Source organism: Trachypithecus francoisi, unplaced genomic scaffold, assembly GCF_009764315.1.
Source record: "Trachypithecus francoisi isolate TF-2019V2 unplaced genomic scaffold, Tfra_2.0 Lachesis_group15, whole genome shotgun sequence".
Lineage (NCBI taxonomy): Eukaryota > Metazoa > Chordata > Mammalia > Primates > Cercopithecidae > Trachypithecus > Trachypithecus francoisi.
Genome location: NW_022681460.1, coordinates 33,046,794 through 33,066,499, shown reverse-complemented (window position 1 = coordinate 33,066,499; position 19,706 = coordinate 33,046,794). Strand labels below are relative to the sequence as shown.

The 19,706-nt window shown below is 43.4% G+C and overlaps 1 protein-coding gene and 1 long non-coding RNA gene across 7 annotated transcripts in view; one reads left to right on the top strand and one right to left on the bottom strand.

The window, feature by feature from the left end:
• MDN1 (midasin AAA ATPase 1) overlaps window positions 1-19,706 on the top strand; it is a 190,715-nt gene that overhangs the window by 141,436 nt on the left and 29,573 nt on the right. For 2 of the 3 annotated variants that reach the window (XR_004442796.1, XM_033234616.1), the window contains exons 64-82: window positions 845-1,006; window positions 1,533-1,806; window positions 2,890-3,125; window positions 3,524-3,619; window positions 4,256-4,350; window positions 4,671-4,792; window positions 5,690-5,836; window positions 6,656-6,765; window positions 7,719-7,792; window positions 8,287-8,485; window positions 10,866-11,028; window positions 12,878-13,024; window positions 13,940-14,066; window positions 15,398-15,503; window positions 16,025-16,140; window positions 17,023-17,508; window positions 18,132-18,358; window positions 18,889-19,044; window positions 19,221-19,384. Coding sequence is in view for 2 of the 3 variants with exons in the window: in XM_033234616.1 (XP_033090507.1) it covers window positions 845-1,006; window positions 1,533-1,806; window positions 2,890-3,125; window positions 3,524-3,619; window positions 4,256-4,350; window positions 4,671-4,792; window positions 5,690-5,836; window positions 6,656-6,765; window positions 7,719-7,792; window positions 8,287-8,485; window positions 10,866-11,028; window positions 12,878-13,024; window positions 13,940-14,066; window positions 15,398-15,503; window positions 16,025-16,140; window positions 17,023-17,508; window positions 18,132-18,358; window positions 18,889-19,044; window positions 19,221-19,384 (3,207 nt within the window). In the remaining variant the exon portion in view is untranslated. The remainder of the gene's footprint in view (window positions 1-844; window positions 1,007-1,532; window positions 1,807-2,889; window positions 3,126-3,523; window positions 3,620-4,255; window positions 4,351-4,670; window positions 4,793-5,689; window positions 5,837-6,655; window positions 6,766-7,718; window positions 7,793-8,286; window positions 8,486-10,865; window positions 11,029-12,877; window positions 13,025-13,939; window positions 14,067-15,397; window positions 15,504-16,024; window positions 16,141-17,022; window positions 17,509-18,131; window positions 18,359-18,888; window positions 19,045-19,220; window positions 19,385-19,706) is intronic. The other variant, XM_033234617.1, reaches the window with a different exon arrangement.
• LOC117097087 overlaps window positions 7,465-19,706 on the bottom strand; it is a 46,443-nt gene continuing 34,201 nt past the window's right edge. The window contains exons 5-6 of one of the 4 annotated variants that reach the window (XR_004442798.1): window positions 17,349-18,270; window positions 7,465-7,773 (exon numbers count right to left, since the gene is read on the bottom strand). This is a non-coding gene — a long non-coding RNA (uncharacterized LOC117097087). Of the gene's footprint in view, window positions 7,774-14,558; window positions 16,831-17,348; window positions 18,271-19,706 lie in introns of those variants that run through there. The other 3 variants (XR_004442797.1, XR_004442800.1, XR_004442801.1) reach the window with 3 other exon arrangements.

The window sequence follows — 19,706 nt, the reverse complement described above, 5'->3', positions numbered from 1 at the left end:
GCTTCATATTTAGTGACTGCCAGGTATTCTATTGTATGTTTATGCCACGAGTAATTTAACTATTTTCCTATCATTGAACATTTACATTTGTATATACTTATTTATACTTTTTACTATTTTGCCACGCCCCCCCAAAATAAAAATAAAAAAAAACCCAATGCCACAGTAAATAGTCTCACAGCTATATATTTGGATACAAATTTTAGAGATCAGGATTGCTGGGACAAAGACTAAACACACTTCTTAGGCTTTACATGCAAATTACCTTCCTAGATGGTGGGTGCTTATTTCCTCAACCTCAGCAGTACTGGATGGTTCTTTAATTTACAGTTTTTGCCAGTTTAAAGATCTAAAATCTTAGAAGTGGTAGGGAATTTCAGAAGTGTCTGGTAAGACACATTCCAGTTTTGCCTGATTGGTGCCCTTTGACCACCCAGTCCCTAGTCTAAGTGTTTCTTTTCTGAACCCCTTGGCCAGCTCCTTGGGGTGCCACCCAAGTGCTATCTGAACCACAGCCCTCTCATGGCCAACCCTGAGTCTGTCCTTGTTACAAAGCACCTTTATTTCTTGACAGGAAGTTCCCATTAGCTGTACTGTGGCAAGTTTTACACCTTCAAAATTACAATGACACAGCAGGGGGAATCTAGGAAACTGGTTGCTGAGGCTACACACTTGGAAAACAAAACCCATTTGCTCTTTATTACATGGAATTTAGTTCTTGGATGTTGACTTTTATTTGTTTTTGAGTCATGATACTTTCATTTTCGCAAGAAATTAATAGCAAATCTTGCCTTTGTGAGTGCCTCAGCAAGGAAAGCTCAGCTTCTGTCTATGTGACTTTCAGGAAGTCATCAATGAGTGGGATGAGCAGGAACGCATAGCCCAAGAGAAGGCTGAGCAGGAAAGCAGCCTATATAGATACAGGAGCAGGAACTCTAGGACAACCCTGAGCGAAGAGGAGGAGGAAGAACGGGAGTTCAGAAAACAGTTCCCCCTGCATGAAAAGGTAGGACAGTGGTGGCAGGGTTTGTTTTGGAATGAATTCCCTTGATGCCATATACATTCCCTCTGATGGCTTTCTCTCTCTCTTTCTGTCTCTCTCTATGCATGTATTTTAGAGACTGGGTCTTGCTCTATCACCCAGGCTGGAGTGCAGTGGTGCAATCACAGCTCACTGCAGCCTCAAACTCCTGAGCTCAAACAATCCTCCCAAGTAGCTATGACTGCATGCGCATGCTACCACACCCTGCCAGTTTTTATATTTTTTACAGAGACAGGATCTCAGTATTTCACCCAGGCTGTCTCAAACTCCTGACCTCAAGTGATCCTCCCGCCTCGGCCTCCCAAAGCACAGGGATTACAGGTGTGAGCCACTGTGCCCAGCCTGTAGTCTTTTAAAATATATTTTAATACATATATTAGTCCTATTTCATTTTCTCAGTCATTCTTACGCTTTTTTCTTTCTTCCTTTTAGTCTGATTCGAAGTAGATTCTGATTTTTAAAAGTTCAATTGCTCTAATGCTATTTATAGGACTTTGCAGATATTTTGGTACAGCCAACGTTAGAGGAGATCAAAGGAACTTCAGATGGGCAAGAAGAGGAAGCAGCCACAAACCCAGCTCTCCTCTCCCAGAATTCAATGCAGGCGGTAATGCTGATACACCAGCAGTTGTGTCTCAACTTTGCTCGATCCCTCTGGTATCAACAGACTCTGCCGCCACATGAAGCAAAGCATTACCTCAGCCTGTTTCTGTCTTGCTATCAGACTGGGGCATCGCTTGTGACACACTTCTACCCCCTGATGGGTATAGTAGTTTACTTTTGTTATGCAGTTGGGAAATTAAAGCAAATGCAAATAGATGCTATTGCTACTTCTGTAACAATCGCACTCATGAATTTCCTGTTTTCGCCTAATTCCTTATTGGAGTTTCCTTGGCTTAAAGAAGTTACGCTGATTCAAGAAAATATTTTAGGATTCTGTAATAAGATGGATTTTCATGAGTGTACAAATGGGTCAAGAAAAAGATGGATTTTTATTGTTTCGATCCTTTGGGGGGAGGGATTAATAAGGATAAGGACTTAAGTGTGTGTGTGTGTGTGTTTTCCTTAGCATTATTTCTGCTTTCTGTCAAATAGCGTTAGCGCTTTTCAAATGAAATAATATATACCTGGGAGCAACCAGTCTCGTGGAATATGGTTTAATAGTTGGTTCAGTGCAGTTTCCTACATGATTTCATGGCATTATTTCATACAAGTAGGAAGGAGGCTTTAAGTTTCCTTTCTGTTTACCTAGAATAGGTATAAAAACTGGGAATTTGGATGCAGTGAATTAACCCCTACACCATTTTGTTTATACCTAGGCAGTTTCTGACTTCCTTTGCGTATTCTAGAAACTTGAGAGCTTTAGGTAGCTACCATGGTATTAGGATTACAGTTCTCTAGGCCAGTATTGCTTTGGGGGAGAATAGCATTTATCAGTCCCCAATTAGTTCATTGTTGCTGATTCATTTATTTATGTATGCATTTATTTTTTTGAGACAGAGTCTTGCTCTGTTGCTCAGGCTGGAGTGCAGTGGCACGATCTCAGCTCACTGCAACCTCTGCCTCCCAGGTTCAAGCAATTCTTGTGCCTTAGCTCCCCAAGAAATTGGGATTACAGGCACAAGTATGTCTGGTTCATGTTTGTATTTTTAGTAGAAATGAGGTTTCACCATATTGGCCAGGATGGTCTCAAACTCCTGGCCTCAAGCAATCTGCCTGTCTCGGCCTCCCAAAGTGCTAGAATTACGGACATGAGCCACTGTGCCTGGCCACGCTGACATCTTTTTGACATGCTGATAGATCAACTTACTGAGTTCACTGACTTTACTGTGATGTTAACTTCACAGGAGTTGAACTGAATGACCGACTCTTGGGAAGCCAACTTTTGGCCTGCACCCTCTCCCATAACACACTCTTTGGGGAGGCACCCTCAGACCTGATGATGAAGCCTGATGGGCCCTATGACTTCTACCAGCATCCCAATGTTCCAGAAGCCCGGCAGTGTCAACCTGTGCTCCAAGGTTTCTCAGAAGCTGTCAGTCACTTGCTGCGGGACTGGCCAGAACACCCAGCGCTTGAACAGGTAGGGCAGCTGTTGAGGAAGGAATGCTCACAGTACTGAATCTGCAAGAAGGATGCAGCCTCACCATTATCCCTGGGGGCACCCCCTTGCACATGCATACGTATAAACAAAAGCTTAAAGAACTGCAGTTCAGTGAGATGCTACTTACTAACTGTAGGATGAACATACCAGTTTTGTATTTCTCTTTTATAAATGATGTTTGGGGATTCTGTTAATTTTATTTGTTGGTTAGGAGTTGCTGACCACATAATAAAATGTTACCATGTTGCTCTGTTTATTCAGAGGTGTTTTAAAAGTAGAGAATTGTGGGGAAACTTCTGGTCAGGACTCTCTTCAGTACCCTGTGACTTTGGATCACTGGTATTCCTACTGAGATACCCAAATCTTTATTTCTGCAGCTCCTGGTTGTAGTGCACAGAATTCGTAATTTCCCACTTTCCAGTCCCATCTCAAAGTTCCTGAATGGCTTAGAGATCCTTCTGGCAAAGGCACAGGTGAGCTAATCCCTCTCTTCCTCATTTTTGTTGGTGGTCAGTTGGCAAAAGATATATCTTGTGGCACCTTTGTTGTTAGACAGAAAATTATAGTTTCGGCTGGGAAAAGATAAACATCCTTAGTTTTTCTGGCATGGGGTGAGATCATTGCCAGTGAGGCCGTTGCGCCTGTGGTGAGGTTTAGCTGCCTTGCCTTTTATCCAGTGGGATGCAGTATCCACCGGTAATGAGGGTGCACTCCTTCCAGCCTTCCAGGTGGGCCTTCAGTCCAACTGAGTGCCCACATACACTATCCCCTTCAGTGCCTTCATGGCCTGAGTCAGCTGTTGCCTCCTCATTGGACAGGAAAGGGCCACATGTCTTTGTTCTAGGTCAGATAGCAAACAGCACAAATTCAGACTCCAGTCTGTAAACACTGTGCTTTTTTGCCAGCCTCTAAACTTGGCTCTGGTGGAGTTCTGTCATGTGAACAGAAAGAACTTGAAGCTAGATACACTAAATTCATTCCTGCAGTTGGTACAAGTTGTTTAAGGGCCCAGTAGTCTTCAGTCAAGCAAAGTTCAAGATGTTCTTGAGGGAGGAGGTGATTATGGCATTGAATAATGTCCATAGTAAATTTTATCTTTGTTTCTTTAGGATTGGGAGGAAAATGCAAGTCGAACTTTGTCTTTGCGGAAACATCTTGATTTGATCAGTCAGATGATCATTCGGTGGCGTAAACTGGAGCTGAAGTAAGTGACTCTCCGTCCCTCTCCTAAACTTAGGTTGTAAGGGCTTTTGTTTTTTGCTAGTTTAAATTTCTTCAGGATTTATATAGTATTACAGCTACAGAATGTGCTTTTCAGTTATTAATCACAGCGTTAACAGTAGGGCATTAAAATCACCTGAATACAGTCTAGACAACAGCATATATTCTTGAGGGAGGAAACTGGGTGACTCCTCCATCTCCATTTGGGAGGAGAGGATAGTGAGCATGTAGCCTCTGCATCTCTGGTGTCAGATATTTCAAATGGGTTTCCCTAAATGCCTCCTTGGCTTCTTCTCATTTCAGCTGCTGGTCCATGAGTTTGGATAATACTATGAAGCGCCACACCGAGAAATCGACCAAGCACTGGTTCTCCATCTATCAAATGCTTGAGAAGCACATGCAGGAACAAACAGAAGAACAGGAAGGTAATGCCTGGCAATACATTTCCTGCCCACTTAGAGCTTCCCAGCTAAATGGAGTGCTGCAAAGTGTAAGATTTTCATGTTCCCGCTTCTCCTGCTACACTGCTTTCATGGGAATGCCTCCCATTTGACTTCATGATATTTCTGAGAGGTCAGCCAAGAAAACTAAATCATGCTTGTCTAACTGAGAGAATAATAACAAAAGTCTGAGAGGTTTAAATGTCTTCTCCAAAAGTCTAGAGAACCAGTCATATGATAAGGTTTCCTTCTTCTCGATGTCCATGATAGAAGTCAAACTGAAAGTTGACTTTTTGGTAGGTAGCAGCCAATATGCTTGAATGAACAGTCTTTTTTTTTTATACTTGTGACAAGCATCTTATAATTCATTTTCATAATTTGCTGTGAGTGCATTTAACACATGCCCTGTGTGCAGCTGCTACTTTTATTTGTTTATATTTATTTATTTTTGTCTTGCTCTGTTGCCCAGGCTGGAGTACAGTGGTGCAATCTCATCTCACTGCACCCTCCGCCTCCCAGGCCCAAGCGATTCTCTCCTACTTCAGCCTCCTGAGTAGCTGGGATTACTGGTGCCCACCACCATACCTGGCTAATTTTTGTATTTTTAGTAGAGACGAGGTTTCACCGTGTTGGCCAGGCTGGTTTTGAACTCCTTACCTCAAATGATCTGCCCGCCTTGGCCTCCCAGAGTGCGGGGATTACAGGCATGAGCCACCACACCTGGCCTGCTACTTTTAAGTCAGCTTAGAATTTAGCCGTGGTCCTTGCTTGAGAGCTTCACATTGTGATGTCTACCTCTTGGCCATCCATAGTATCCCAAATAGATTGTGTGCACGTCATGGTCGAAGGAACATATATATTTTCCTCTTTGAATTTTTAAAGATGACAAACAGATGACCTTGATGTTGTTGGTCAGCACGTTACAAGCATTTATTGAAGGATCCTCGCTGGGAGAGTTCCATGTGCGACTTCAGATGTTACTGGTTTTCCATTGTCACGTCTTGCTGATGCCACAGGTTGAAGGAAAGGGTGAGGATTTTTTTTTTCCTTTCCTTTGACATTGCATTACTAAAATGAGTTAGGCTTTGAATTTTCTACATGAGACAGGTGCCTCGTTGCACTCTAGGTTTTAAATAAGACATAGTTATATTTAATGCGATTCACATTAGATATAGAGAAGAACATTCAAAATGAGGTGCAGATGACTAGTGAGCTCTGACAGAAGTAAATTGCCAGGTGAAGATCTCAGGACCTAGCATGTTGAGGCAGCACATCTCTCTGTCTAGACACTATAAATGTCCTGCGAAGCTGCTGCTTGATCCAGGCCATTATTAGTTTCTTTCATCCAGTGAAAGCACTGCCAACCGTCAAGGAAATGCACATAAAACTGCCCACTGTCAAGTACTATCCCTGACCACAGCAATTGGGATAAAAGTCTCACTGCAAGATGAGTATAGATTGTACGTGAATGAGCATTTGAGGTGAACTGCTTAATATGCCATCTTTTTAAAAAAGCTCAGTTTCTGCTGATTTTACAATAAGTTTCACAGAAAGAATTTGACATGGATTTTAGAAGAACCTAGGAGTACATCATCTTCAAGAAAAAAAAGTGCAAAAAAACATCGGTTATAAGCAGAAGTGAAAAATAGGGGAGTGTTGACAGCCTGCATCTCTGGGAAATGCTAAACTCAGACAGGATCCCTAAATAACATGCCTGTGAAACTCAGTGTAATCTCATGGCATAGAGAGTAATGAGGAAGGATCATCACTGAAATATGAAGGCCACAGCTGGCACCAGTAGCACATGCAGCAAGTGTGGTGTTTTTGTTTCCTTTTCATTTCTTCCAGATTCACTTTGCAGTGTTCTATGGAATTTGTACCATTATTACAAGCAATTCTTTGACCGGGTCCAGGCCAAAATTGTGGAACTTCGTTCCCCCCTAGAAAAAGAACTTAAAGTAAGATGAACAGCTGTCGTGATCACTCTTGGGAGGACAAAATCAGCAAATTCTCTTTCGTTAACCCTGTTGTCCATTTAACACTGAGGCAGGGACCTAGGGGAATACAGGAAAGCATTGCCACTGCTAGGGAGGATGGCAATATGTACATCGGTGGCATTGACTTTTTTTGTCACCTGCAGAGTGTGTGAGGGATTGGTGGAGTGGCCAGTCAGAGCCTCCTCAGAGGACTGCCACAGAAATCTGTTTGTGCTCCCCTGGTCTTGCCCAGGCCTGTCTCCCACCTCAGAGCTATGCCGTGTTGTGCTGGTCCACACACCATTGAATTACCACGGAGGAAGGAGGGACCTCTCTTTTTGATATTCCCAGTGGTTGTGGAACCAACCATGGTACAAGGGACATGACTAACTTGGCGGTTCCTAAGCTGGAGTATATGTCAGGTGACTTAGTGACTGTAGCAGCTCTCTTTTTTTTTTTTTTTTTAAATCACTTTGAGACCAAAACGTGTTGTTTTTGTTTTTTGAGACAGAGTCTCGCTCTGTTGCCTATGCGGGAGTGCAGTGGCACGATCTCAGCTCACTGCAGCTTCTGCCTCCCGGGTTCAAGCAATTCTCCTGCCTCAGCCTCCTGAGTAGCTGGGATTACAGGTGCACGCCACCAAGCCCGGCTATTTTTTCTATTTTTAGTAGAGACGGGGTTTCACTACGTTGGCCAGGATGGTCTCAATCTCCTGACCTTGTGATCCGCCCACTGTGGCCTCCCAAAGTGCTGGGATTACAGGTGTGAGCCACCACACCTGGCCCATGGTTTCTTTTTCAGACTTGTTTTACTTGTTCACTGACACACAGTCCTGTGTTTGGGATAGAGTGGGTCTTTGCTGAACAGAAATCTAGAAAGAAACAGAATCACAGTAGCTTTATAAAGCCATTTCTTGAACATCATTTATCTTACAGGAATTTGTTAAGATTTCCAGGTGGAATGATGTCAGCTTCTGGTCCATAAAACAATCTGTAGAAAAGACACACAGGTAATCCGTCTTTTAAAACTGGGGACAACCAAAATAGAATTTTTGTGGTTGGGAGCAAGACTACATAGTTACCATAACCTGACTTAATATTAAGTGTGTTAAACTTCTCAAAAAATAACACTTTTATTGTTTTGATGTTGCTTTCAACACCACCCTCTTCTTCTCTGAGCAAAGTCTACCTGCAGTAAGGATTGGTGTGCCTTGAGACAAAGCAGGCTATGTCTCAAGTCTTCTGCCACCCACTAGCTGTATACTTTGAGCAAAGCAATCCCATTCTTTCTGGCTTTAGTTTCTCTTCTAGAAAAGGAGGATAACAATAACTGCCATACTTTTTCTCTTAAAAATAAAACAACTATTAATATTTAAGGAGATCACTGTATATAAAAGGTACAGGGTATTAAATTATGTATGGATGCATGATAATGTATTTTTTGTATTTCTTCACTTGCTAATCCACTTTTTTTCTTCTTATCTCTGTGATTACCTGGGGACAGGACCCTCTTTAAATTCATGAAGAAATTTGAAGCAGTCCTGAGTGAACCCTGCCGGTCATCCCTGGTGGAGAGCGACAAGGAAGAACAGCCTGACTTTTTGCCCAGGCCAACAGATGGAGCCGCAGTTGAACCATCTTCCATTCAGAATCTGAACAGGGCACTGAGGGAGACCCTGTTAGCTCAACCAGCAGCTGGGCAGGTACTTGGTTGTGGGACAGTGCTGTCTTATTCCCAAGCCGGTCAAGTGGGATCTATGTGTTATGTGCAAGACATGCCTCAGTACTGGACAAGAAAATGCCTTTGACATATATAGTATGTATTTGTTTGCCTGACTTCCCTGCAAAATAAGGCAAAAAATCTTGATCTCATTGGTAAAAGGTTTTTTTTTTGCTTTTTTTGAGACAGAGTCTCACGCTGTTGCCTAGGCATGATTATGGCTGACTGCAGTCTCAACCTCCTGGGCTCAAATGATCCTTCTATGTCAACCTCCTGAGTGCTGGGACCACAGGCACATGCCACCATGCCCGGCTAATTTTTTTTTTAATTTTTTGTAGAGATGAGGTCTCACTTTGTTGCCCAGGCTGGTCTCGAACTTTTAGTCTTTTTTTTTTTTTTTTGAGACGGAGTCTTGCCCTGTCGCCCAGGCTGGAGTGCAGTGACGTGATCTTGGCTCACTGCAAGCTCCGCCTCCTGGGTTCACGCCATTCTCCTGCCTCAGCCTCCCGAGTAGGTGGGACTAGAGGCTCCTGCCACCACGCCTGGCTAATTTTTCGTATTTTTTAGTAGAGATGGGTTTCACCATGTTAGCCAGGAAAGTCTGAATCTCCTGATCCGCCCACCTTGACCTCCCAAAGTGCTGGGATTACAGGTATGAGCCACCGCGCTGGCCAGACTTGTAGTATTAAGTGATCCTCCCTGCCTCTGCCTCCCAAAGAGCTGGGATTGTGGGTGTGAGTCATCGCACGTGGCCTTGCTGCTTAAAATTTAATGTCAGCCTGTGAGAAATAATTGTGCTTTTACCTGTGAACATTTCATCTGCTATGAGCAAAGATTTGAAGCATCAGTTTAAGAATATGCCATTGAAGCTGTCTGTGGGCTACCACATGAGGAAGCTACAGCACAGGGTGTGAATATGTGCCATGATGTGCTGGTTTATAGCAGATGCTGATTACTGTGGTGTAAATACTCCTATTATGACCAATTTCAAGAACCAACAGTTAAGATTTGGCTTGCAAAATTTCTGAAAATTTAACAGTGATAAATCTTGAGTTAGCAGGTCTGTTATAGAATGGATGTTCCTGCTTCATGTCCTTGGGTGTGGGGAGCTCTAGGATTGGAAGGCACTCTTCAGGAGAGTAATTTCTGGGTAGGCGTAGTGGCTCACGGCTGTAATCCCAGCACCTTGGGAGGCTGAGGCAGGAGGATCACTTGAGCCCAGGAGTTTGAGAGCAGCCTAGGCAACACATGAGACCCTGTCTCTCCAGAAAAAATTACTTTTTAAAGAGTAATTAGTTTTGTTTTCTTATTGTATTTCCTATCTGAGGTTCACAGAGTTAGTAATGAACGTCCTTAAGCTATTTTTGTTATTTTAGTTGTTCAAAACTCATAATGGAAACTGAACATATAGCCATAAGATGGCTGCAGAGATACAATATGGCTACTAAATTTATTTTCTTTTGACTGTATTTGTCAGCTCACTGCTTCTGTCATTCTGATCAACAATTTTGATTTGCTAATAATGACAACATAGGAAGTTCAGGAGAAAATTAAAATATGCCCTTGACGGATGAAAGCTCTTCCCTTCATTTGATATCTGAATTCCTGTGTCTGGGGTGCGGTGGCTCATACCTGTAATCCCAGCACTTTGGGAAGCCAAGGCAGGTGGATCATTTGAGACTAGGAGTTCGAAATCAGCCTGGCCAACATGGTAAAACCCTGTCTCAATTAAAAATACAAAAAATAGCGGGGCGTGGTGATGCATGCCTGCAATCCCAGCTATTGGGGAGGCTGAGGCACGAGAATCGCTTGAATCTGGGAGGTGGAGGTTGTAGTGAGCCAAGATCAGGTCACTGCACTTCAGCCTGGGTGACAAAGCCAGACCCTGTCTCAAAAAAAAAGGAAAGAAATCTGAATTCCTGAAATTTGAACTGTTAATTAGGGGTAAATGGTCATAGGAGTAGGACCAGTTTCGCCTGGCTACTGTGTCTGAGAAACACAAAGTGGCTCAGCACCTTGAGGGCAGCAATGGTATTATTCATTCTACTCTGTTCATAATTCAGAACTGGAGGCTCCTTGTGGCTATCATAGCAAGCATTGCTGGATGTAGGGGCATGGGGATCCTTCCGTTTTAGTGATCTCATATGGAGCAGTAATACGGTTTTCTAAATATCCGCAGTATGTCTCTTTTAATTTTAGTGATGCTATATTTGTTCTCATGAGACTTCTGACATGGTGGTAATTTAATATTTCCTGAACTAGGGATGTGTTTGTGTGTGCAACAATTAAATTTAATTCCCGTGCAGGTTAAAATGATGCCTGCCATTCTTGGCAGTGAGGCTAACCTGTCCTTTGTCTCACAGGCCACAATTCCAGAGTGCTGTCAGGGCACTGCTCCTTCCGGCTTCGAAGGGGAGCTTCTGCGTCGCTTGCCAAAGCTCAGGAAACGCATGAGGAAGATATGTCTGACGTTCATGAAGGAGAGCCCCCTGCCTCGCCTTGTGGAGGGCCTCGATCAGTTCACAGGTGGGTGCCAGCATCCAGGTCAAGGGTGGATCTTTCTCTCTGTTTTCCCCAGTGGCGCAGGAGGGCTGAGAATGTGGCACCTGTGTCCTTTTTGATATCCTGTGTAGTGCTGAACAGTTGATTGAATAAGCAAGTGCGCTTAAAAACCCAGAAGCTCAGAAACAGGAGCCTACTGAGAACACACAGTCATAATTTTCACATTGTCGTCCTCTCATGTAACCTGGCACTGTGCCATATTTTATGAGCGCCTTGTCTGTACTAGTTCCTGTTGGTTGGCGTTACAGGTAAAGGGGCACAGAGGTGGATTTCCCAGTGTCTAAGCTGTCCCCACTGTCAAGAAGTTGTCTCATTTGAGGAGGATTCATCCCCATCTTCTTGCTTTCTTCACTTCAGAGAGGCACAGCAGTTTCATTTCTCAGGCTGTCTTTGCTCAGAGAAAGCGAGAGCCAAGATCTCATAGTGTAACACAGCAATAGCTGGGAAGGGAGCCCAGAATTTTATAGAATGTTTGGGCCCCTGGCAGCCTCTGACTACCTCCTTCACCCCATCTACCCCCCACCTGCAGTGAGTGTGCTGTCAGTGAGGCTGGGTTTCTTTTAATGAGGTTGCATCTAATCTCAGGGAGCTCTTCTTTTTTTAAAACTTGTCAATGTTGCTCAAGGTGACTCAAGCCTGGGGATGGGGGTGAGTGGAATACAGATCCATTTGCATCTCCTGGAGAGGGGATGCGCTGCGGGATGTAAAGCCTCCCTTATCCTCTAACTCTCCTACACTGTCAGTCTGATGTCTTTGGTGTCCTTGTACTCACTGGTGACTGCCTATGTTTGGCTGGTAGTGCTGCCTTAATGCAGTACCACAGACTGGGTGGCTTCAGTGTGAGGCTAAAAGTTCAAGATCAAGGTGTCAGCAGGGTTGATTACTTCTGAAGCCTCTCTCCTTGGCTTGCAGATGGCCACCTTCTCACTGTGTCCTCCCGTGGTCACTCTTCATCTGTGTGTTCTGTGTCCTGATCTCTTCTTTTAAGGACTTCAGTCAGATTAGATTAGAGCCCATTCTCATTTCACCTTCATTACCTCTCTAAGCCCTTGTCTCCAGAAATAGTCACATTCTGAAGTTCTGGGGGTTGGGACTTTTAACATGTGAATTGAGGGGTAAGGGAAGACACAACCCAGCCTATAACACTGCCTGCAGCAGGGAGGCGGCACCCTTGTGTTATTGGTACCCACATGTATTCAAGAAGGCAGCTTGGTGCTGTATAGAAAGAACTTGGGCTTTGAAGTAAGGTAGGCCAGTGTTCAAGTCCTGGCTCATCTACTCATTAACCACATGGCCTTCAGATAGTGACTAGACCTCACTGAGCCTTTCTTGAAGTCTGTAAAATGGAGCTACAAATAGGTGCTTCTGAAGTTGTGCACATGAAAAGAGAATTTACCACGTACCAGCTATAAGTGGAAACTCAACATACATTAATCTGAAATTTCCTTCAAGTGATTATAAAGTTCTAGTATAATGCACTGCACATAGTTGGTGCTCAGTAAGTGCATTTGCTTGATTGATTATAAAACCCCTAAATACAAAAGAATGACTGCTGCTGTTTGGGTTGTTATTGTCAAGAGACTTGAAATCCTGTATGTTATTTTTCTGTTTCCATACACCTTGACCAGTTTGGTTAAAACACTTAATGAGATTTTACCAAATGCTAGGGACTGTGTTAAGTACCCAGGGTATAAAGATGAATGATGCTTGGCCTTTGTTCTCCAAAAGGTCCCTGGTGTTGGGTAACAAACACATTACCAGACCCCTGGGATTTTCTTATTGTCTCCCCTCCCCACCTTGTTTTCCCTTACAGGTGAAGTGATTTCCTCTGTGAGTGAGCTGCAGAGCTTAAAGGTGGAACCCTCTGCAGAGAAGGAGAAGCAGCGGTCAGAAGCCAAGCACATTCTCATGCAAAAACAGCGAGCTTTGTCAGACCTCTTTAAACACCTTGCAAAAATTGGTAAGGTTCTCGCTTGAAACCCAGTGAAATGTAGTCACCAACTTTTACGAAGAGGAATGACGTCTGATTTGGGGGAAATTCCATAGACAGTTGAGATAGTGGACAACAGAAGGTACAGGCAAGGTTTCCAGATGTCTAAGAGTTCCACTCACATGCAGGAAAATCCTGTGACCAGCCATCTATGATTCCCAGATACTTTCCTCTTTGTATGAGGTTTCTCAGAATCTATATTTTTATTTATGTTATGTTGTTATGTTATGTTATGTTATGTTATGTTATGTTATGTTATGTTATTGAGATTGAGTCTCGCTCTGTCGCTCAGGCTGGAGTACAGTGGTGCAATCTCGGCTCACTGCAACCTCTGCCTCTTGTTGCCCAGGCTGGAGTGCAATGGCGTGATTTTGGCTCACTGCAACCTCTGCCTCCTGGGTGCAAGCGATTCTCTTGCCTCAGCCTCCCAAGCAGCTGGAACTACACCATGCCCGGCTAATTTTTGTATTTTTACTAGAGACAGGGCTTCACCGTGTTAGCCAGGATGGTCTCAATCTCCTGACCTTGTGATCTGTCTACCTCAGCCTCCCAAAGTGCTGGGATTACAGGCGTGCGCACCACACCTGGCAGAATCTGTACTTTTAAAATTTCTATCACTGCATGCTGTACCATTGTTTGCTGCATAGCATAGAGAGCAGTGCTTCTCAAACTTGAACGTGCATGTGAATTCACCTGGGGAATCTTGTGGAAGTGCCGCTACAGATCCTGTTTCAGTTGGTGTGGGTGCATCCTGAGAGTCTGCATTTCTAACAAGCTCTCAGGTGATGCTGTTTAGAAGACTTTGCTTTGAGTAGCAAGAGAAAGGGGGGCACATCCATTCTCTCCTAAGCATCTTTGCTTAAACAAATGCTGTTTATTTCCTAGGTTTGTCATATCGCAAAGGTCTTGCATGGGCGCGTTCAAAAAATCCTCAAGAGATGCTTCATCTTCACCCGTTAGATCTCCGGAGCGCATTGTCCATCGTCAGCAGCACTCGGGAGGCTGATTCTAGGTTTGTCTGTTTTTTTTCCCTACTTATAAATGGAACAAGTAATTTAAAACTTATCCTCATTTGCAGAAATGGGGATAGCAACACCACTGTGGCTACCAAAAGTGCCTGGCTCAGGAGCTGACTCCTGGTGGACATTCAAATGAAAGTGTGAAGCTGGGTGCGGTGGTTCATCCCTGTAATCCCAGCACTTTGGGAGTCTGAGGTGGGCAGATCACTTGAGGTCAGGAGTTCAAGACCAGCCTGACCAACATGGCAAAACTCTGTGTCTACTAAAAATACAAAATATTAGCCGGGTATGGTGGCACATGCCTGTAATCCCAGCTACTCAGGAGGCCGAGGCAGGAGTATTGCTTGAACCCAGGAGGTAGAGGTTGCAGTGAGCTGAGATTACACCACTGCACTCCAGCCTGGGTAGCAAAGTAAGACTGTCTCAAAAAAAAAAATTTTTTTCTTTCTCTTTCTTCCTTGCATTCACCTCTCTATTCTTCTTCCTTTTTTTTTTGTCTTGATTTTCCTGAAGTCTACTTACTTCATTTGATCATACGTGTGGAAATCTATTAGAAAATGGTATATTTTTAGTTGCTCTGTATACATACACTCCTCATAAGTTCTAATGTTATTGAATTTGCAAGTCCATACACTATTGAGACAGGCAGAGCTACCTCTATTTACAGCACTGCAGAGGATGTTGTGAATGATGCTTTGCATGAACTGGGTATAGTACACGTGTGTGTGTGTTTTATTTGCTCAGTTGGCCCTCCCAGGGCTTTAAATTTGAATTCAACAATATTGTGGAAGGGAAATTTTACATAAGTATTCTGGATTTTCGGGTTTTCAGGAAAATTTGCCAAGTAGGCTTGCATTCCCATTTGGTCAGCAGTGTTGTCGTTGAATAGTAGTTTCCTCCTTTTGAAAGGACACATGCTCTCCAGCTTACTTGAACCCTCAACAACCCCTGTGTCTTCCCCACATTGGGGTCAGCTGTCACTGCCATGCATCATTTTGTGCTTGGCTGTCCTCAGTCTTCTTACGTTATTTGCCTGGCCCCTGTAGGCATCAGAGTTTATGACCCCCTTGCCTCCACTGCCAAGATAGGAAGATTTCATTGAAGAAACCATATTGTCAGCAAAATTTATTTCCTCATGATACTTCCAGTGCTAAGTTAAGTAAAGGACTAATGAGTGCCTCACCAAATGAGTCCTCATAGAAGTAAACCACCTCAGACAGCTGACTCTTGGTTATGGCCAAATATACCAGTATCTGAGTTTTTCAGGATCTGGGGTGGGAGAGCATGGTTTTAATTAAGTAAATGATGTTGATATCTTTTCCAGGCTGCTTACAGAAATCTCATCTTCATGGGATGGATGCCAGAAGTATTTTTATCGCTCTCTTGCACGGCATGCCAGGCTTAACGCAGCACTAGCAACTCCTGCCAAGGTAGAATGATAGAACATGAGTCTTGCAGGGGCTCAGGGAAAGCTCTTATTCTGTTCATCCCAGGGCCGCATTCTCAGACCTTGTTAAGTGATAACAGCCTGTTAGTGGAACTGAGCTTTTTGCAGTACATCCTTTAACTTAAAATAAGTATCAATGTAATTTTGTGCAAAATCAGAGAACACCTTAAATAAATTCTGTTACACTTGCCAGCAGAACAAATTTTCTTAATGTTTAAGAAAAATTTAAAACTTCAAATTGAGAATGCCATCTTTAGATCTTTCTTCCCTTTGTGAATTGAGAAAAGACCACTAATAAATGCATTTTGGAGTTAAATCCAGTTCCTTTGTATGGAATATCAATGATCGGTGGTAGCATAATTGGAGAAACACTGCTCAAAAAAATGAATGTGTCACCTCTAGAGTGCGGCATGTCTGATGCTTATAGTAGAAACAACTTTCTAGAGGCACATCTGTGGGTGTTTGCCAGCAGCCCCTTCAGCATGTTTTTCCTTCTTCTGCCAGGAAATGGGCATGGGCAACGTGGAGCGGTGCAGAGGGTTCTCAGCACATTTGATGAAGATGCTCGTCCAACAGCGGCGCTCCCTGACCATGCTCAGTGAGCAGTGGATCATCCTCAGGTATCAGCCGATGAGTTGGGCTTGTGGCATGAATTCAGAAGAATTAGATCCAAGTCAGCTCAGAGTTACTGCACATGGGGAGAGGAATAAGACATGCTCTCACTTGTGAAATGAATTTAAGGCCCAAAGAAGCAGGTAGGGTTTCTCCCAGCTCTGCCCCTTGTTTTCAGTGATATGCTTCTAGTGTCCCTCTCCCTCTGTGCTCTGACTGAACCTCCTAAGAATATGGAGCTGTGGAGATTTCAGGGCTGTGTCAGGCAGTGAAAATTGTCATGGCTGAACCATACCTGTGTCTGGAATGAGGATATATATTGCCGAAAGTCCATGTGGGCCAATGGTTAGGCTTGTGTTCATGGTATTAGGGTGGGACAGTCTTGGGCACAGATGAGATTTGAGTTGGCTTCTGTTACTTAGGCTTTGGGGATCCCCCAAATGGCAATCTGAGCCATACATGGAGGCTCCTCAATGGAAACAGATAATTAAGAGATGAGGACAGTTAGGAGAGTTGTCGTCATCTGTTGAATGGATTCGTGGCTGAGAGACAGTATTTCCAGACTGTTCACTTTAGCTTCAGGTATTTTCTCCTCCATTCATTAGGGTTTATGTAGCAAAGTACAGCACATTCACTAGATAATGCTAGTTGAAGTCGCTGTAGTGGTGTAATTGTGTCGTGATACTTCTCCTGAAAGACTGAGAGATGGGTTTAAGTACTTTGGGAGGCATTTTAACAGACTTTTTTTTTACCTGTCTGGGGGATTCTTCCTTCTTGACTGTATTAAAAAACCCATGCTTATTCAGAAACACAAATTTCTTTTAAAACAATGTGGTGACATGGTTTAGAGTGCCATTCATTGTGTTTTTCCCATGGGTTTCTCTGTACAGGAACCTCCTCAGCTGTGTGCAAGAGATTCACAGCAGGCTGACGGGGCCCCTGGCCTACCCCGTGGCCTTCCCTCCTCAGGATGGCGTGCAGCAGTGGACCGAGCGCCTGCAGCACCTGGCCATGCAGTGCCAGATTCTGCTCGAGCAGCTCTCCTGGCTCCTCCAGTGCTGCCCCAGTGTACGGCCAGCTCCAGGCCATGGCAATGCCCAGGCACTGGGGCAGCCTCCTGCCCCCTGCCTGGAAGGACCAGAACTTAGCAAGGGACAACTTTGTGGAGTAGTACCAGACCTAATTCCCTCCAGTCTGAGCTACCCATCTCCAGTACCTGGAAGTCAGCTGCCCTCTGGTTGCCGGATGCGGAAACAGGATCAGCTTTGGCAACAGTCAGCTACGAGAGTAACAGAGATGCTAAAAATCATTAAAACAGTGAAAGCTGATGTCGACAAAATTAGGCAGCAGTCTTGTGAGACTCTCTTTCATTCTTGGTAAGTGTGTCTATGTCTTTACACTTCTCTGTGTGCTTAGGTTCTTATTGTTCTTATCCAAATTGGGGATGGGAAGGGAAGGGTGTTAACAGAAAGCAGAAGCTTTTAGACAGTCCTGGAGTCTGGGGAACTCGTCAGTTTGGGGGATGGGGTGGGGTGGGGATAGGGAGTGTCATCTGCAGGTTCTGATACTTTAGTTAGCAAAAGGATGCCAGACAAAGCCCTAAATAATCCACAGGGAGAGCAAATCACATCCTGCTATTTGTGGTGGTCCAAAATAAAAGCCTATCACACCAAAGACTAATGATAATGGAATATTATTAATGGAATAAATTTATCATTTATTGGAATAAATTAATGGAATAAATTTATTGGAATAAATTACTAAATTTATTCCATTACTAAACCTAGGTGTTTAGTAATAGAATCAAATTATGAAAATAATTGTGCTTCAGTCCTCTGTTCCTCAGTGGACCTGCACAGCACTCTGTGGCATGTGTTTAGCTGCAAACTTCAGCTATGGTGAGTTCTACCTTGCATATATTATAGTGGTTGCAGGGAGGGGTGTGTGTTTGTGGAAATTGTAATGCATTCCTTTCAACATTGTGGCATTTCTGTTGCAGGAAAGATTTTGAAGTGTGCTCTTCTGCACTGAGTTGCTTGTCCCAGGTGTCAGTTCATTTGCAGGGCCTAGAGTCCTTGTTCATTCTTCCAGGGATGGAGGTTGAGCAAAGAGACTCACAAATGGCACTAGTTGAAAGTCTGGAATATGTAAGAGGAGAAATTAGTAAAGCCATGGCTGACTTTACTACCTGGAAGACACATCTGCTTACTTCAGGTAGCCAAGGAGGTAAGGAATATTGTTCAGTCAGGGAATGAAAGCCCACTGTAGAAATGATGTCTTGTAGATGTAAAGTCTCATTGTCCTAAAGACACATTATGTTTTGGGCTATACACGTACCTGTCCAGGGTTCTGAGGCAGGGAGGTGCGGTTGAAATCCACAGCTCTTAACTTTTTTGCCCCATTTGTTTGGATGCCTGTTACATACTTCGTAACACGCTTAGGAAGGCAGCATCAGCTCACTGTCTGTTAGTTTTCCCTTAGATTGAAAAAGTTTGGCACTGATATTTGGACTAAGTTAGTGTTTATTCATACTGTCTTAACTGTTATTTTCATATTTTTACATTATTTTAGTAAAATTTTTAATACAAGGTAATAAACTTACAAGTTTATCGAGGCAAGGAATTTGTCTCTTCTTTGTATCTGGCACAGCTTGACTCAGTGACTCATCAAGAAATGAGTGTTTTTAATGATTTCCAGAGGCACTAAAGCAAATGATTGTTGTTTGTATGTTTGTTTTACACCATGTTACTTGCTAGGAAATCAAATGTTGGATGAAGGATTTGTGGAAGATTTTTCAGAGAAAATGGAAATTGCTATCCGAGCCATCCTCTGTGCCATCCAGAACTTAGAAGAAAGCAAGAATGAAAAAGCAGAGAAGAACACTGACCAAGCAAGCCCACAAGAAGAGTACGGTATGTCTGAAATCAGGCAGAAATTAGTTTCATGCCTGTTTTAATTTTTGTATTTAATGATTTATTTCTGTGGCTAAATAGTTAAGGATGGATGTTAGAAACAGATGACTACATGGATAGAGATGAAAGGATTTGTTTTCTGTTATTCATCATGTTGTTTTCTCTGAATGAGGCAGCAGGCTTTGAGAGACTGCAATCAGGACATCTAACAAAACTCTTAGAGGATGACTTCTGGGCCGATGTGAGCACTTTGCATGTGCAGAAAATAATTTCTGCCATCTCCGAGCTGTTGGAGAGGCTGAAATCGTACGGTGAGGATGGCACAGCAGCAAAGCACCTGGTAACTAACTGTTCTTTACAAACTTCTTCCTCTTCAGAATGCACTGAGCAAAGGCAGAGTGGGCTTTACCTCCCTGCACATGGATAAGTCCCAGAGCAGGCCTCAGTGCCAAAATCACTAAGAACTTGGTCTCTTTATTTATACGTGCAAAGTCATTGACAAGCTTTGAAAAGCTTAGGGCTTGCTAGCTAATTGTTAAATGCATAGGTGCAGAAATGCTAACCATTCAGAATATCTATTAGGATTCTTTCATATCTTACACACTCCCAAATATTTGATGTTACTGATAGATGACATTATCAACAGAGGCTTAGCGGCCACT